Source organism: Poecilia reticulata, chromosome 20 (genome assembly GCF_904066995.2).
Source record: "Poecilia reticulata chromosome 20, P_reticulata-male-v2, whole genome shotgun sequence".
Classification (NCBI taxonomy): Eukaryota; Metazoa; Chordata; class Actinopteri; order Cyprinodontiformes; family Poeciliidae; genus Poecilia; species Poecilia reticulata.
This window is the reverse complement of record NC_088849.1, coordinates 25,098,924-25,116,404: the sequence shown is the minus strand read 5'-3', so window position 1 is coordinate 25,116,404 and position 17,481 is coordinate 25,098,924. Positions and strand designations below refer to the sequence as shown.

Here is a 17,481-nt window from a genome sequence, read left to right as displayed (position 1 = left end):
TAAAAAAAAATCCATATTCTGTGGAGAATAAGTAAAAATCTTAAGAACAATTGCAGCTTTTATTTCTCAGAAAATCTCTGGTGGTGGTTTTAGATTACGCCGTCGTCTCACAAAGAAAGAAAATCGAACTTTAAACTTTAATTTTCCAAAACTAGTTATTAAAACATATAAATAAAACGGATGATTTAAGTGGCAGCTTTCGTGGAGCCTCTCCTGCTTCCTGAACTCTTCCTGTAGTTCTGCCGTCGGCGCCAGACGAAGCTTTAAACATTGTTATTTGGGTTTTTGTGAACTTGAACTCCAGGAGCTCCTGCTTCCTGCTGAGCTTCGGATTGAAACTGAAGAGAATCGGCTCTTTCACAGGAAGACGGCAAAGCTCACAAAAACATGGAAACATAAAATAAATCACATGTTTCCACCCACTGATGCTTTTTTCTGTTTGTCTTCTGCTTTGCTCTTTGTGTCGACGCTCCTGTTGAATTATTTGTAATGTAAATTTCTAATAAATTAATTTTCTAAAGCTTCCTGATCTGCTGGGGATAATTTTAGTTTTAAAACTTTTTAAAGTGCGATTTCATGTGAAGCTGATTTGGCTTCACTGCTTTATTCTACATCTATTATTAATTCATCAGCTTCTTTCTCATCTTCCTAATTATGTATTATGAATATTTATAAATTAGAATATACATTTTTAGTTATTCACTTCAAAGAGAGACTTAGATGTTATAAATACTATAAATATATTTTACATTTCGATCATTGTGGCTTATAGGAAACTTAATGAAACTCAAAATTTAAGATTCTCTGGATTATTATTAACAGAAATGTTAATTATCTGCTAAAACGATAAAGGATTTTATTGATGTGCTCCATCTTCCTGGTTTTAGTCAGATCGCCAGCAGCAGCAGCAGCGTTTTCGATCTGCTGCAGCTGGAGGATTGATGTATATTTTTATTTCTTTTAAGCAAACCTGTGAAGACGATGCAACTAAAAATAAACGCATAGATGAGTTCCTCTAGATATTGCTGTTCTTTAACCCTTGAAATGTTCTGCAGGCGGCAGAAGGCTGTCTTTGTAACCGTCTTTATGCGTCTCTGAGGGTCAGGTCGGGTTTTTAGCTGCATAAACTGAAGCAAATCTAAATTCCTCTTTACAGCCAAAGATAACTTTGTTTCTGCTCAGCTGTAGGAAACCTTGGCAAATCCACATTGAACTGTTTTTAAACCTCTTTTGGACGGTTTCATAGTCGCCTGGTGTCACTGAAATGTGTACAAAATGTGTCGTTATGGCAACTAATCCCATTTATTCTAATCCAAGCTTTAGACATCATGTAGATCAGGGGTCCCCAAACTTTTTCCTGTGAGGGCCACATAACTTTTCCCTTCTCTGGTCGGGGGCCGGAGTCAGTTTGTAACAGAAAAAGTGTAACACGTTTATCACCTGCGCTGCCGGTTTGCAGCAAAGTAACTTTAACATATAAATTCCTCATATGTTAACATAAAGGCTCGTTTTGAAGTATAAGCTGCTACTTACAGGCTTCGGAAATTGAAACCTGGAATGCGGCGTTCATAACAAACACGTGTGTTCATCTGCTCTACCGCTAGCAAACAACAGCACTGATTAAATAACATGAAAGTCAAGCAGTTCCCTAAAAGTCCAACAGATGGCAGCAATGCGCCATGCAAAACAAAACACCCACAGTTTACAGGACACACTTCCTGCTACAGAGCCCCCTGGTGGTTGAAGAAAAATCCACATATAAACCGGAAAATACAATATATATAAAAAAAATCTGAACGCTCTCTGGTATTGTTCAGGAGGTCGGACCAAATGTGGCGGCGGGCCGGATACGGCCCGCGGTCCGTAGTTTGGGGACCACTGATGTAGATAATAAATAAAACTGGTGTAAATGTGAACCACTGGGTAACATTACATATTATTTTTCTCAGATATGATGTGAAATTTCCTTTTGACGGCTCCTGTTGTTGGATTATTGGAGAAAATGTTTTTGTTTTCTGGGACCTGTTGTCACACTGGTGCTCAAATTAACGCATTTTCATTACAAATGTGGCACAAACTTCACATAAGACTTTAAAAATCCCTTTAAAGTGCTTGCTTTTAAAAAAAAATTGTTAAAATGACTGGAAAACGCAGTGAAAAATTTACTGATTGGAGAAAAATAAAAGGACATTTTTTACTAATAATCCCCCCCGTTTTTTTCGGACAGTGTAAGAAAAATTCTAATTTGATTTCTCTATTTTTATATTCTCGCAATGCTTTGTAGTGCAATAGACTTAATTTGTGGCGAGTGGAGTGAAACTTTGACTCGTTTTCCCGGTGGAATCGGTGATAATTCCTCGTTTTCCTCGCATCCTGACGCGCAGGAGGTTTGTAGGTGTGTCAGATCATCCGGAGGTTATCAGCTGATGGACGCATTCTGAGGTTTTTCCTTCAGGATCCTGAATAAAAGCCTCTCGTCATTGTCTCGTGCCTTCCTGGTCGCGCGTGCGGACATCTCGGTGTTGTTGTCAGTAATCTAATCGCGCCGTCAGATTGTAATCCCACCCCGTCATGAAGATGCTCACAATCTGAGCGGCTCCGTCTGGGAGCGTAGCGGGACGGAGAGCTTGTACACGCAGACGCTGTTTTCTGAGAGGTCCGTGAGTCCAACCCGTCTGGAGCCGCAACATGAAGGAGAAGAACCTGATCGAGACCGCGAAGATGCAGGGCAACGTCCTGGTAAAGCGCTTCCCTTTTTCCCGTTTGACGCTAAATAAGCGCTTTTGTTCCTCGGTAAACGTGCTGATTCTGGTGTCTCTGTGCGTTTTGACGCACATTTGGATACGTGAGTTTCCACCGTTTCTTCTTCTTTTATTTTAAATTCCTTTATTTTTCTTCACGCCCTTTTAAAGTCCAGGTGGAGCCAGTGTGGATATGATGAAAAGTTTATCCTGCTTTGTTTATGGGGAAGTTCAGGATGACGCTCTGACCTTTAGCCCCACAGGGTCCCGTTAATATTTTACTGCATCAGCTGAGGGGTGCAGGGAGATATTACAGCTGCAGACATTAATATAGACACTGGCTGTGTGGGGTGCCTCTGATATTAAGGGTCATAACGCCTCCTGGACGTTTTTTTCAGTTTCATTTTAGTTTTTATTCTCCAACTCTGACCTTTCCTGGTACATGTTGGATTTCAGGGCGATCTGCAGAGGCAGCAGGCATTATTTGGTTTTCTCAGCTTCTTTTCTGAATATCTAGCATTTCATTGGGATTGTGTTTGGATCACAGTTTTTGCTTTATTGAAGGATTTGGAGATTATCTTCATTATTTGGGTTTTCTGGGAATTAAAGAGCTACACAGCATGATATTGCCACCACCATGTTTGGTTGTTTGCACTGCAGATTTTTCTATTAATATCTAAAATAATCCTTGTTTAGTTTGGTTAATCACTGGGTCAAAAAAAAACAAACTGTTCCGCTTAAAAACAATTTTGGTTCGTTTGTTTGATGCTGTTCCTACCAAAGCAGGAAGTGGACTACAGCGCAGTGCATTCTGGGTAAATGCCACCAGATCAAACATGAGTCTAGCGTCAGCAGGAGAAATCACTCGTTGTCTTTTACCAAAGACGAAAGAAAAAACCTGACACTACTCCGTTTTTGTTTACATTTATGCTCAGTCGTTTTCCTCAGTTGCTGTTGCTGCAGCGCCCCCACAGGCGAGGAGGGGAACAGGTTTTCCTGAAGTTTGGCTTGTTTGACTCGGAGCAGTGTGAAAGCGAATCGCAGCTGAAAATGCAACAAATGTCGCAACTTTTGGTCCCCAATCAAACCGAGTCAATAAGGTTGAAAACTATTGATTGGAAGTTTGGAGGATTGTTCACCAGATCCCTCAATAAACACGTTTGGCGTCCAGTTCTTGAGATAATTGTTCTGCTGGTTTTAATAGAAGCTGTTTTGCTGCATTAAAATTCTCATCAGACCATTTTTTTTCTTTCGCTCCACACTTTGAAGTTTGATGTTTACTCCTTGATTCGCCCCTACGATTGCTTTATTTCTGGCTGAATAGGCTTCACTCTGCAAACACTTTGGGCAATTTTTTCTGAAGATGTGGGGCACAGCTGTGTGGAGTCAGGCTTTTTCCTTCACTGAAGCTTGTCTCCTGCACCCTGTGGCCTTATTTTCTGCAGAAATGTGGGTTTCTATCTTTTTTTTTTTTTGTTCCAGAAATAAAAAAACGTAAATGTTTTGGTGTGAGGAGCTTCTGAATTTCTAGCTGGCTTTGCAGAGTGGGATATCAGGTTGAAGCGATCTGTGTTACTTATGCAACCTTCTTCTGCTCGGAGCCAGAAAGTTATTAAAACAGAACGGACGTTTGGCGTCTGCTCGGCCGTTCTGGCTTTCTCCAATCTTTGAGTCGTTTGTCGACTCCGGGAGAGAAACGCTGGACGTTTACCAAAATGTATTTTGTCAGAAAGTAAAAGGTTTATCAGGCTACAAGCCATCGTGGGGATGCGAGGGCTTTATACGCGACCAGTCCGTCACAAGAAAGCATTTAACGACCGCAGTTGCGGCGGCATATTTTCGATTGGCTTCTGCAATGTCAAAACATTTTTTATCCTCTAGAGAGGCATTAATTTTTCATCGAGCTCATGAGGGAGCCGGATTCTTCTGCAGCTCATCCCGAAGAGTCTCAGTGATGCCGAAGTAAAAATGTCTGCCGCTTTCTGAACAGCAGCTTCTTGCAAATAACAGTTAAATATTTCAGTTTCTAGCCGTGCAAAGCTGGAAAAGGTGCAACTTTGCATGCCACACTTTTCAGAATTGTGTTTGGAGAAGATTTAAATCGGGCGTCTCTTTTCAGTGATCTATGATTTGGTTTCACAGTAGGAACAACACGAGTGGAGTGAATACGTTTGTGATGCGCTGCTTTTAATTCATAACTTATTCTAGGTGACCATGTTGGATGAAAAAGGATAAAATGTTCTTGTTGAAAGAAAAGTTTCTGATCCGGGTTTCCCCCAGAAAACTGTCTAAGCCTGGTGCGTCACGCAGCAGATCCAGGTGTTTTTGGGTTAAAAATGTTTATAGTTGACAGGAAACTTGTGTTACTGGAAGACTGGAATATTAATACCTAAACTCCAACTATAAATTCCTAAAAAAATAAATGACCAATGCTAAGCCTGGTGGCCCGCCAGGCTTAAAATGCACTGAGGGAAACGCTGCTGACATTTTAAGTCTTTATTCAAAGCAAAGTCGACCCAAAGATTCAGAGTTTCTGTGAATATTCAGATTCTGGTTGCAGTATTTGTAAGACGTGCTTTGATGAGGAAAAGGATTTGTTGTTTCACGGGCTGCACAGTGGCGCAGTTGGTAGAGCTGTTGCCTTGCAGCAAGAAGGTTCTGGGTTTGATTCCCGGCCCCGGTCTTTCTGCATGGAGTCTCCATGTTCTCCCTGTGCATGGTAGGTTTTCTCCAGGTACTCCAGTTTCCTCCCACAGTCCAAAAACATGACTGTCAGGTTAATTGGCCTCTACAAATTGCTCCTATGTGTGAATGTGTGCATGGTTGTGTGTCCTGTGTGTCTCTGTGTTGCCCTGTGACAGACTGGTGACCTGTCCAGGTGACCCCGCCTCTCGCCCAGAACGTTAGCTGGAGAGGCACCAGCACCTCGTGACCCCACTGAGGGACAAGGGTGAAAGAAAATGGATGGATGGATGGATGTTTCGTGAAGTTTAACGTTTCGTAACATGCAGAAGACGCAGATTCTTGACTAAACGTGATGTTTCCAGTGTTGACCGTGTCCTTTGACTTGACATGTTTGTGAAATGCTTGTTGCTGAATCTGCTATGAGGAGAGTCATAGCGGCGCGTTAGCATCTCGGCTTTGGAGATTTAAACGCACAAATGAGAAAATACTGTTTGTTCGTTTTGATGTGCGACTCGCTGGATGTCGTAAATGTAACGTCACGCTGTGTCGGAGCAGAAGAAGCTGGTGTCCAACTGTCCCACTGTCTGGATTTGGTTTGTTTCCACTCACCATGAAATCGTGCAAACTGGAATTACGGGAATAAATTCTCTTCATGGAAACGAGATGAGGAGGTTTTTCAGCTGCATCACAACCGAAAAACAAACTTATTTTATTCTTCTTTCACGGGAACTTGACATAGAAAAATGTTGTTTTTCGATATTAGTGGAATATCGACAAAGTTCTGCGCACATTTGTAGTGGAAATGCAGCGGCTGAAATTATTTCTTTTAAATCTGAGGAACTTCTCAGTTTTTCTTTTTTTCATTATTTTGCAAAACTCTCCTGAAATGTTTTCACTGCAAAAACACAAAATCTTACCAAGTATTTCTGTCTAATTTCTAGTGCAAACATCTCTGTGAAATAAACAAACTTTGCTCTAATTCTGCTGCTGCAGCATTCCTGTTTGTACTCAAATACGAGAACTTCAACATAGTAAAAGTAAAAAGTAGTAAAATATCAAAGTCAAGCAAAAGAAAATGTTTCCAAATCCGTTTTTCAATAAAAAGTTGGAACAAAATCTTACCAAGTAACTTTGTAGTGCAAATATCTTGTTACACTTGAAATAAACCAACTTAAAAGTAACTTTTTTAGCGAGATATAGAGGCTAATTTTAAGTAAATAATTCCTTAATATTGATGACAAAGTGCTAGTTTTATTGGCAGATTAACTGAAAAATGTCACAAGTTAATTTATCTGTCAATGGGGCAAGTACTTTTTAATAAATAAGAAATTATTTGCTTAAAATAAGCCTCGTTGTTTTGCTAAAAAGTTACTTTAAAGTTGGTTTGTTTTATTCCAAGTGTAATAAAATATTTGCTCTAAAAACTAGATGAAAATAGTTGGTTGTATTTTGTGTTTTTGCAGTGTTTAGAGGAAGCCATCATCTCAAACGATATGGAAAATTAAAATTTGTAATGAAGCTGACGTCACCAGTGTTGATTTAACTCTGAAGAGTGTGGACTATATTAACACTGAAACGGTGTTAATATCGAATCAACACTGGGAATTATGATGTTAACTCCCACAGAGTTGATATTAACACCGTTTCAGTGTTTATATAGTCCACACTCTTCAGAGTTAAATCAACACTGGGCTTTTTGCTGTGAACAGGACAATAGTTTACATTAATAAGCACTAAAATGGCCCAGTCAAAGTCCATGACTCGCATAAAACCCTTGGATTTTGCTCTGTTTTGTGCTCGCCGCTGTAGCTTTGCTCCTGCAGGTGTGATTTATCGCCGACCTGCACGATGAAGCTCTGCAGCTCCGGTTTGAGTCCCGTTCTCTGGGGACGGAACCGAGCTGGATCGGCGGCGCGGCGTTGCGCGGCGCTGCGCGGCGCTGTGGCTGCTGCCCGCTGTTCGCCAGCCGAGGTGGCAGTTTGTGAAAATGGGTGGCAAAACACCTCGAGGTGTTTGCCTGCGCAGGAAATTGCAGATAATTGAGTCTTGGCGCTGATGCCTAAGTGGTACCGACGGGGTAAACGTTGCCATGGGAAACCGCAGCCGCCAACACACTGCTACACATGTTCGATCTTCCGATGAGGTCGGTGTGCAGCGGCGGGGCCTTCAGGGGCGCCGCGTTTTCTCGCCTCACCTCGCAAACGTTCGGTTTCTGAAGAAGGTAATTATTGTCTCACTGCAGGTTCTAGTAAATAAACGGCCAGGAAATGTTTTCTTTCTGCCGGAGCGCAGGTTCACAGAGCAGCACGTTTTTACTCGGGCAAAAAGTGGCGAAAGTATTTAAAGATTGCATCATCAAAATATTGAGATATGTGGAAATGTTGGTATTTTGAGAACCAAAAGGACGATAATTAAGATAAATGACAAAATCGGACATTTCCAAACTCGATCCTTTCAGTATAAAAGCTAAAAAAAACAAACTCCACGTCTCTCTGTGGGGGATTTGGGTCAAAACTAACATGGTTTTCATTCAGAATCCAGAAATTTGACTAAACTAATAATAAAATCACTCCAGTAAAAGTAAAAATACCAAAAAGTTACTCGGGTAAATGTTTCTGTTTCACTCTGCTGGTCTCTCTCACGTCGTTGTGGATGAATCTTGACCCAATCTTTGTTTTGCTCTAACAATCCCAAGGTATCAGTCAGGATCAGGCCTTTTAGTTTGGTTGATATTTGGGGGAAGGATCTCCTCTCCAGTGCCGTCAAGTTAATGTTCAGATGTTTGCATGAGTTAAACGGACGGTTCGGAGAGAGGCCCACATCATCACCCCGTCACTACCGAGCTTCACACATTATCGTCACTTTATAAGTTTATCCTCGTATTTTGAGTTTGCTGTAGTAATAAAATGTCTCCTCGTTATATTATGACTTTATTTTAGTTATGCTGAGTTCATCTTATAAATCTTCTGACTTTATTTTCATATATTATGATTTTATTCTCACACTTTGAGTTTATTCTCGCGGCTTCATTCTTTAAATTTTACAACTTTACTTTTATATATTTTGGGTTTATTCTCACATTTCAAGTTTATTCTTGCGATATTATAACTTTACGACTGTAATTTTATATTTTATTTACTCCGTTTTAGCATTTCGCTTCACTTCCAGACTATTTATTCACATCAGAATCACTTAAATCCAGCAGAAGCTCAAACTTTCACACTCAAACCTTAAAAAAGGGATTAAAAATGTAAATATTTTTAAAAAACAACAGAACAGGTGACATTTGAAGAACAATAATAATCTGCCACCTTTACTGAAGATCAGCCTAATTTGCTGCAGTTCTGGACCTCAAACGTCTGTCTGGGCCGAACTGCAGCCTCCAGGCTGACGGCCGCGTTGTGATGGAGAACCGCTGCTCCACAGGCCGGCCGGTGGGAGTCGAGTCGACGGCTCACTTCGCTTGTTTCTGTGCTCAAATCGCACAAAGAGGAATTGAAACCGGAGCGCAGTTTGACCGCCTCCGCATGCATCGATCGCAGCGCGAGGCCTGCTGCGCCGTGGCTCTGCAGACATCTGATACCCAACATCTGGGAGGGGAGAGCAGGGGGTGGGCAGCGCAACCGTTTGGATGATTCACACCAAAAATCAGGGCGAAATGTTAAAGACGTCCAATGATTATTAAGGCCGTTAGAGATGGAAGAAAATGAGGGAATTTCTGCTAAAAGTGATCAGAAATGTTTAGATTAATCTCAGATGTTCTTTTAGAAAAGGGAATTTTCTGACTTTATAAAGTCAGATTTGCTAGAAAAAACTCAAATTGTGAGATTTCTCTGATGTTTTCTAGAAAAAACGTGGAAATTTCTGAGTTTCAAGTCAAAAAGTTTCAAATTTTGAAAGATATTTTTGGGTGTCCATCCATCCATTTTCTTGCACCCTTTTTCCCTCAGTGGGGTCAGGAGGTGCTGGTGCCTATCTCCAGCTAACGTTCCGGGCGAGAGGTGGGGTCACCTGCACAGGTCGCCAGTCTGTCGCAGGGCAACACAGAGACACACAACCATGCACACACACTCTCACACCTAGAGGCAATTTGGAGAGGCAAATTAACCTGACAGTCATGTTTTTGGACTGTGGGAGGAAACCGGAGTACCTGGAGAAAACCCACCATGCACAGGGAGAACATGGAGACTCCATGCAGAAAGACCCCAGGCCGGGAATCGAACCCAGAACCTTCTTGCTGCAAGAATTTTTGGGTGTAATACAATAATTAGAGCCATCGTAGATAAAAATAGTACATTTCTAATAAAAAACAAAAAACTGAAAAATTGAGATTAATCTCAAATGTTGAAAAAACAATTACATTTTTTATTTTTTAGATTAATCTCAGAAATTTTCTAGAAAAAACTGTAAAAGTGTAAAATTTTCTAATTTCGAAACTCAAAAATGTCCAAATTTTTCTAGAGCTTAAAATCAAATGTTTCAGTTGCAATAAATAGAAGCTAGCTTCTCCGTTTCACACAAAAATTTCAATTATTTTCCCCAAATTTTATTTTTTTTTGTGAAAATTTCTAAGATTAGTCTCAGAATTTGAGTTTATTTCCCCCACAAATTTTCAACTTCAAGACGGTTGCATTGTTTTTTAGGGATTTATTTCACAATAAAAAATTTTCTCGCAAATGTTTAACTTTTGGAATTCAGAAATGTACTTTTTTTTCTAGAATTTTTCAAAGTTTTTTGGCAGAATTTTAAAATGTTATCTCCAGTAATCCTGAAACATCGTCGCACACACGCCATTTCAGAGCAGAGACGATGAGAAAACGTCCACACACTTACTGTGCAATTAGCTGGAGGAGAAACCATCCCCCTGTACACTGGAGACTGAAAAGTACAAAGCAGAAACTTTAATGCAGCCAAAGACGAAGCTTCAGGCAGAGAAATCCCCAGGGTTGGCTAACTGGGGTTCAGGAGACCTCTTCTTCTTCTTTCCTTTGTTTCTTTCCCAGCACCAACCCTCTGGGGTCACCTAGAGGTCGCCGAGCGCTTAGCCGACTCCACAAAGTGGAATATTTGCATACATACATAGCAATGGATTTTATTAAGCAAACGCGGCAGATTTACACACAGAAAGTACCTGGTTTTAAGTTTTACAGATACGCTCTGCGTCAGTCCATCCCTAGCTAACTAGCTAACTAGCTAACTAGCTGGGGATGGATGTTTATTCTACAAGTAAACATTTGTACTGGAAAAGGAGGCTAAGTGTAACTGAAAATCTTCTTATTTCACATTTTTATCCACTTCTCCGTATTTTCTGAATGTGTAAAGTATTTTTAAGTTTAACTTAAAAAATCGCTAAATCTGTTCATATGTCATTTAATTTGAAATTATTTTTATCGTGTAAAACAATCTAAATGTTGCTTGTTGCCATCATTTGATTCTGTTAAACTGTTAAAGTTTATCAGAAGCTAACTAGCTACCTAGCTAGCTGCAGATGGAAGAATTAGCTTCCATCTGTAGCTACGATTAGTTAGCTACCTAGCTATTTTTGCTAGCTAGCTAGGAAGCTAGCTAATCCTTCCATCTGTTCTTCCATATTTTTGTCCTTTTTAGCTACCTAGCTAGCTAAATATTTAGATGGATAGATAGCTCTAGATCTAGCCAGTCTTACATCATTTCCTAGCTCTCCTTCCATCTCTCCTTCCCTCCATTGTCGGCTCTCCATAAATCCTTCCACCAGTCCTTCTTTCCTTTCCTAGCTCTAAATCTCTAGCTCCATCTCTCCATCTCTTCCTTCCTAGCTCTAGCTCCATCCATCCATCCAGCTGCAGTTCATTCCTGTTTACTTTCCTATTCTGTCTTGGTAGCAAAGCGGTATTTGTTTGGTGATAGCCTAAACGGTCGCGATGGGACTCGGCTACTGGTTTATGTTCACTCTCCAGCTGTTAGAAAAAGATTTGAACCTCGACGTTGTCGGCATATGAAGACGGTGGAGGACGTTTTGAAAGAAAATAAAGAAAGAAATGGCGTTAACTTGATAAATCCTGGGTGGATTTGTCCTGCAGAAGCGTTTTTGAAAAACCAGCGTTGTGCTGGAACATACTGGCCTTAATGCTCCTTTAATGGACGGGATAAAGAAAAACAGTAGCTCACCATAAGTTGCTGTCAAGTTGGTGTAAAATAAACACCATTATTTTTCGAAATAATCGTTGATGCGGTGAAAATATGACCGTCTGGGACATTTACGCACTTGAGTGGGATTAGCTCTTTGCCCAATCAGAACTGCTGGAGACCAAGGGACTTGATTTATAGTGACCTTTATGCAGGCCCCAGTTTTTCACTGGTCACAACAGCAGCATTTCATTACCCAAGCTGGAATCCATCATGCTGAGCTTTTTTTGTGTTTTGTTTTTTCTTCTTTGGCTGCGTTTTGTTTGCCGAGCAATCGGGCAGCAGCTCTGGCAGATGGCTGCAGTTATCTTTTACTGACAACTCATGACACGGTGGTTAGCGCTCTAAATTCATTTGCTCTTCTGATGTTGGTGTTTTTTTTGCTTTCTATTATTCAGCAGTCATTTTGTTCGGGCTGGACATTGGGGTGAAGGGTTGAAGACGCTCAAAATGGCTGCAATCAGGGCTTGATGGAGGTATTGATCAATACCAGTGATTTCAGGGTTACGCTGAAGGCTGTTTTCAGTTTCAGTGGAAAACAACCTTTTTGTTCATATTGGTTCTGCTCCACTTCGCTGTCAGGCATCTTTGAACAAGAAAGATCTGGAAAGTTGTTTTTTTCTGTGACAGAATGTGTTTGGTAAAACAAACCCTGTATTGTTCTGAGAATAAATTGGTTGAAATGTTTAATTCAATTCAAAAATACTTGATATATCCCAAAAGGGAAATTAAATTTGAAAGATTTTTTGCTGTTTTTTTTGTCCTGTACATGACAATTTTCAGCTAAATATTTTTAAGGTTCTTGAACGACGAATCACTCAACCTCAAATAAACTCCTAAACGTGACCAATGAGTGTAGTCGACAGAAATTATTTTATTTTAATTAGCATTCTTAGTTAGCAACACTGTTTGATACACTTAATGTACGATTTTAGCAACAACAGCTTGATTTTAAATGAGCTATTAGCCTCAAAGTTGTCATAAACCTTTAGGAGGTATCAACTAGGCTACAAGGTAAAAACTCTTTAGGCTAACTGCTACTAAAACGAAAAGTCACTCAAGCTAACTTGGTAGCAAGGCTAAAAGTTACGAAAGCTAACTGCTGCAAATGATAAACCCTAATCAGGCTAACTGCTGCTAAGGGTGAAATCTACTCAAGCTAAAAGCAACTCAAGCTAACTGCTACTAAGGCTAAAAGCCACCCAAGCTAACTGTTACTCAGACTAAGTTAGTAAAGCTAAATGCTGCTAATCAAGCTTAAAGCAACTCAAGCTAACTGCGACTATGGCTAAAGATTACTCAAGCTCTACCTGCTGCTGGGGGTAAAACCTACTCAAGTTTACTTTTGCTCTGGCTAAAAGCTACTCTAACTACTACTAAAGCTAATGGTTTCCCCAGGCTAACGGCTACTGTTCTTGCTATTTGATTTAATGACTCCAGCTCACATTTACTCAGGCTAATTCCTCCTCAAGCTAAGAGCTAACTGATGAAATGCTGAGTCCAGCTGCGACAGAAGTCACCTCAATGATTATTACTGTTCCTTATAATAATAAAGCAAGATTAAATTAAAGATCCGTTTTAAGTTTCAGGAAAAATAAAATTAACAAATTCTGATCAACATTTGTTTCCACAAAATAAACTTCTTCTGTTTATCAAACGCCAAAATCATCATCTTACCTAAATGTAACCAGACCTCGCTACAACAAAGGAAAAATAAAAACAATCCTGAAGCGTCGACAGAGCAAACTGGGTCTATCCCAATTCAACTGATGGAAAATTACTCAGCTTGGCTAAACAGCCCCAATTAAAGCCGAACATCAATGCTGACAAACCTTAACAAGCCCGGGTTGTTAGTTTCAAACTGCAAAAAAAAAATAAAAATAAAAATCAAGCGCGCTGTATAATGCATTCACCTTGTGTAGACTCATTATTTTGCTGAGACACCGAGTGCGTAAGCCTGGGTAAGTGGGGATTGATTTCTAAGAGCCGAGGAGAGGGCATGACAGATAACACACACCCAGGCTAAAAGCTACTTTCCCCAAGGACATTTGCATGCAGAAAGCATGGGAGAAACACGGCAGGCCACCGCGCCAACACGCTCAACAAATCCAATTAGCTGCTAAATAAGAACCAACACAAGGAGCAACAATGGATACAAGCAAACACTTAAACGTTTTAAACAGATCTCAAGTTTGATGGTTGCTATATGAAGCACTCATTGTCAGAACTAAAAAAATCAGAATTGTATACGTTTAAAAAACAGAGAAATAAAGGGAAGATACCCGATATATCAAGTTTTTAGCTAAAAACAAGAGGAAAACTCCGGACAAGCTGGATGATGGACAGAAAATTGAGTAACTGTCACCTTGAGCATCCAGATTAGCTTGAGAACAAATTAGTCTATAAAGCTTTTGTTTAAGTAGCATCTAGCTTGAGTAGATTTTAGCTCGAGTCACCGTTAGCTTTGTTTGTTGCTAAATTGGGTCTACATAGCAGCTAGCTAAGAAGCTTCTAGGTTCAGCAACAGCTAGACAGTTAAAGTCAGTAGCTCTTAGCTTGAGGAGGAATTAGCCTGAGTAAATGTGAGCTGGAGTCATTAAATCAAATAGCAAGAACAGTAGCCGTTAGCCTGGGGAAACCATTAGCTTTAGTAGTAGTTAGGGTAGCTTTTAGCCAGAGCAGACGTAAACTTGAGTAGGTTTAACCCCCAGCAGCAGGTAGAGCTTGAGTAATCTTTAGCCATAGTCGCAGTTAGCTTGAGTTGCTTTAAGCTTGATTAGCAGCATTTAGCTTAACTAACTTAGTCTTAGTAACAGTTAGCTTGGGTGGCTTTTAGCCTTAGTAGCAGTTAGCTTGAGTTGCTTTTAGCTTGAGCAGGTTTCACCCTTAGCAGCAGTTAGCCTGATATCATTTGCAACAGTTAGCTTTAGTAACTTTTAGCCTCGGTAGCAGTTAGCTTGAGTAGTTTTTAGCCTCACTAACAATTAGCTTGCGTAGTTTATTGGCCTGATTAAATCGTAAGAAAAGATGCCCCAACCGCAAGTAAACATTGGTGCTGACAGGCATTTTGGGTTTCCATGGCAACAGAGACACAAACGATAAAAACGCAGAATAAAGCCCATTTTGCTGCATCAATTTGATCCTTAAAGTTTTCTTGAAAGTATCATTGAAATCTCGTTTTGTTCTGTGTTTTAGGTGTCACACCTCTAGTTTTTTTTTGACATTTCTAGATTTTAGTGCATTTATTTAAATTTTTCAGATTAGTAATTTGTTTCCCAAAACTTGTTTATGTATAACTGATGCTTAGTTTAATTTATAAGACAAAATGTATTGTTTTTAAACTTTATTTAATGAAGACGAATGGTCACTTGGTGATTAATAAAACGATGGATCTTTGTAATTAGGGAGAACATAATTATACACTTAAAAAAAACTGATCCAAAGCGATTAAACCGTTAAAACAGAGGTGTTGCATAAAATGACTCGCTCCTTTATAAAAGTGTTTCCAGGTTTTCCACACCTTTCCACAGCCGCACAACCAATTAACCTTCATAAAAACCAAAAGGTGAGGTAAACGTGATGGATTGTCCCTCACAGGGAACCGTCAGGTTTCTGCTGCTTGATTTACATAAAACTGTGGTGGTCGCCGTGGCGACTGCCACAAAAAACAACGTAAATGCCATAACTTAATCATAGACAATATGCCAAGTGTGGAAGCTTAAAGCTGCATCGCGTCACTTTTACAACAATAAATACATTTAAATTAAACTATTCTGTGTTCTGAGGTATCAAATAACTGCTTGTGGTCCTACTGCCATTTGCAGAAATACACCAATCGGCCAGAAACGACCAATCAGAGCCAGGAGGAAGGTCTTGTGTAACATGCGCCCAACGACGACAACCTAGACGTAGAAACTGAACACAAAATGTTCAGCGAAGACGTCTGAGCCTCAGTTTTCACTACATGATATTTTGGTGGCACTTTCTCGATTTTATCCGCCATCGTACAAACGGAACCGGCAACATAAAGCAGCATCTGGAGCAAAATGTCCAGCGTCTGATTTCAAACTGCACAAGCGCTGAACTTCAAGTGTTAAACGCTTTTCTACGTGCGAAACAAGCAGTGTGAATGCATCCCTAGCGCTGTCCATCATCCTAGTGTACTCGCATGACTGCTGGTAATGGGGGATAAAGTGTTTTCCTGTGACTTTAGGTTGGTTTTCCTCCATTTACACAATCTTGAGCCAATATTGAGCGGTTTCCCAAGGTAGCGTTCGGTTTTCTTATATCTTAATTATTTTTCCTTTTAGTTCACTTCGATCCAAAAATGGTGAAACTTGACTAAGAACACTGCAAAAACTCAAAGTCTTACCAAGTATTTTGAGTTTTACACCAGAAATAAGACAAAGCTGACTTAAAGCAGCTTTTTAGCCAGATATTGGGGTTTAGTTCAGGTCAGTCATTCCTCAATGCTGATTTTAAAAAGTGCTAGTTCCACCATTAATTACATCCAGCAAAGAGATGCAGCTGAACTCAGACTCGCGTCTCCAGGGATTATAATAAAAAGTTATTTCTGGGTCTTTTTGTGGTTTTTATTTTAAAATCTGCCTCGATTGATACGCACTTTGTGATTTCTTTTTATCTGCATAGTCAGCAGCACTAATATGGGGGAATCGTTGTGCCATAATTCGAGCACGGTTTCATTTTGAAAGCAGGATTTCATAACTTTTGTTTCAAAACGTGTAAAGCTTGTACTTAAAACTTCTGCTCTCTCTCAAATCTTCCCTCTGCTCGGATCAAATCTGTGCTCACAAACCTCTCTGCTCGCGTTTGGAACAGAAAAGTCCCGTCGCCTGGCAACCTCTCAGCCAATAGAATGAAAGTGTTCCACTGGGTGCGTTTGTTTTCTTCTAGAGGATGTGCCTGTGTGGGTACTATCGATTGTAGCAACCTGCGCCGCCCACTGGATGTAGGGCAGTGGTGTCGAACTCATTTTCATTTTGGGCCGTATCGAAAATCTAGAATAAATAGATGTTTCAGCATCCAATAAGTGTTTCTTAAAGTGAAATTTCACACTCATCAGCCGAACTTTGTGATTGTTTTTGTGTTTTTTTGCAATCAAAATCATAGATTTTGTAGTGATAATATAGAAATATTTGTCAGAAATGTTTACGATATTTGCGCTAATATATGATGTTAAATGTGACTTTTTATTAATTACTGCATCAGTCACATATATAACTTGACATCAAGTGAGGTTAAATTAATGTTTTTTGCCAGTTTTGAAAAAAAAATGTCAGTAAAATCAGAATAAATGTGGGAATCTGTTGATTTTGTGTGAATTTTGCGTATTTGTGAAAAACTAGAGGGACTTATTGATGTAATCTGGAGTCTGGAGGGCCACATAAAAAGCTACGGCGGGCCAGATTTGGCCCCCGGGCCTTGAGTTTGACACATGTGCACTAGACGGAAACAAGCGCACCCAGCGGAGCACTTTCATTCTATTGGCTGAGAGGTTGCCAGGCGACGGGACTTCTCTGTTCCAAACGCGAGCAGAGAGGTTTGCGAGCGCAGATTTAATCTGAGCAGAGGCGAGTTTTGAGCGTGAGGAGAAAGTTTTGAGAAGAAAGAAACGAAATCCTGCTGTCAAACTGAACATGTGGCTCTCGAATTATGGCAGTAAATTCAAACAGCTCGTTTTGATTACAAACTGCGTTTCCCTCAATTTACAAAAAAAATCTCAACTTGAGGTATGCATATACTTTTTATATGAAAGCAAAATGTGTTCCTGCAGTTTGGCCTGATGAACGTCGTCGTCTTTGCGCTCGGCGTCGGTCATGATTTCCTCATTCAGGGTCCGACACGATGCGCTGCTTTCCACTACTGACCC

General features: G+C 40.1%; 1 protein-coding gene across 2 annotated transcripts in view; it reads left to right on the top strand.

Moving 5' to 3' along the window:
* dpp6a (dipeptidyl-peptidase 6a) overlaps positions 1-17,481 on the top strand; it is a 310,510-nt gene that overhangs the window by 24,319 nt on the left and 268,710 nt on the right. Inside the window, exon 1 of one of the 2 annotated variants that reach the window (XM_008396394.3) lies at positions 2,378-2,739. The exons of the other annotated variant lie outside the window; for it this stretch is intronic. Coding sequence (XP_008394616.1) covers positions 2,689-2,739 — 51 coding nt within the window. The 5' untranslated portion in view covers positions 2,378-2,688. Of the gene's footprint in view, positions 1-2,377; positions 2,740-17,481 lie in introns of those variants that run through there. 2 annotated transcript variants of the gene reach the window in all.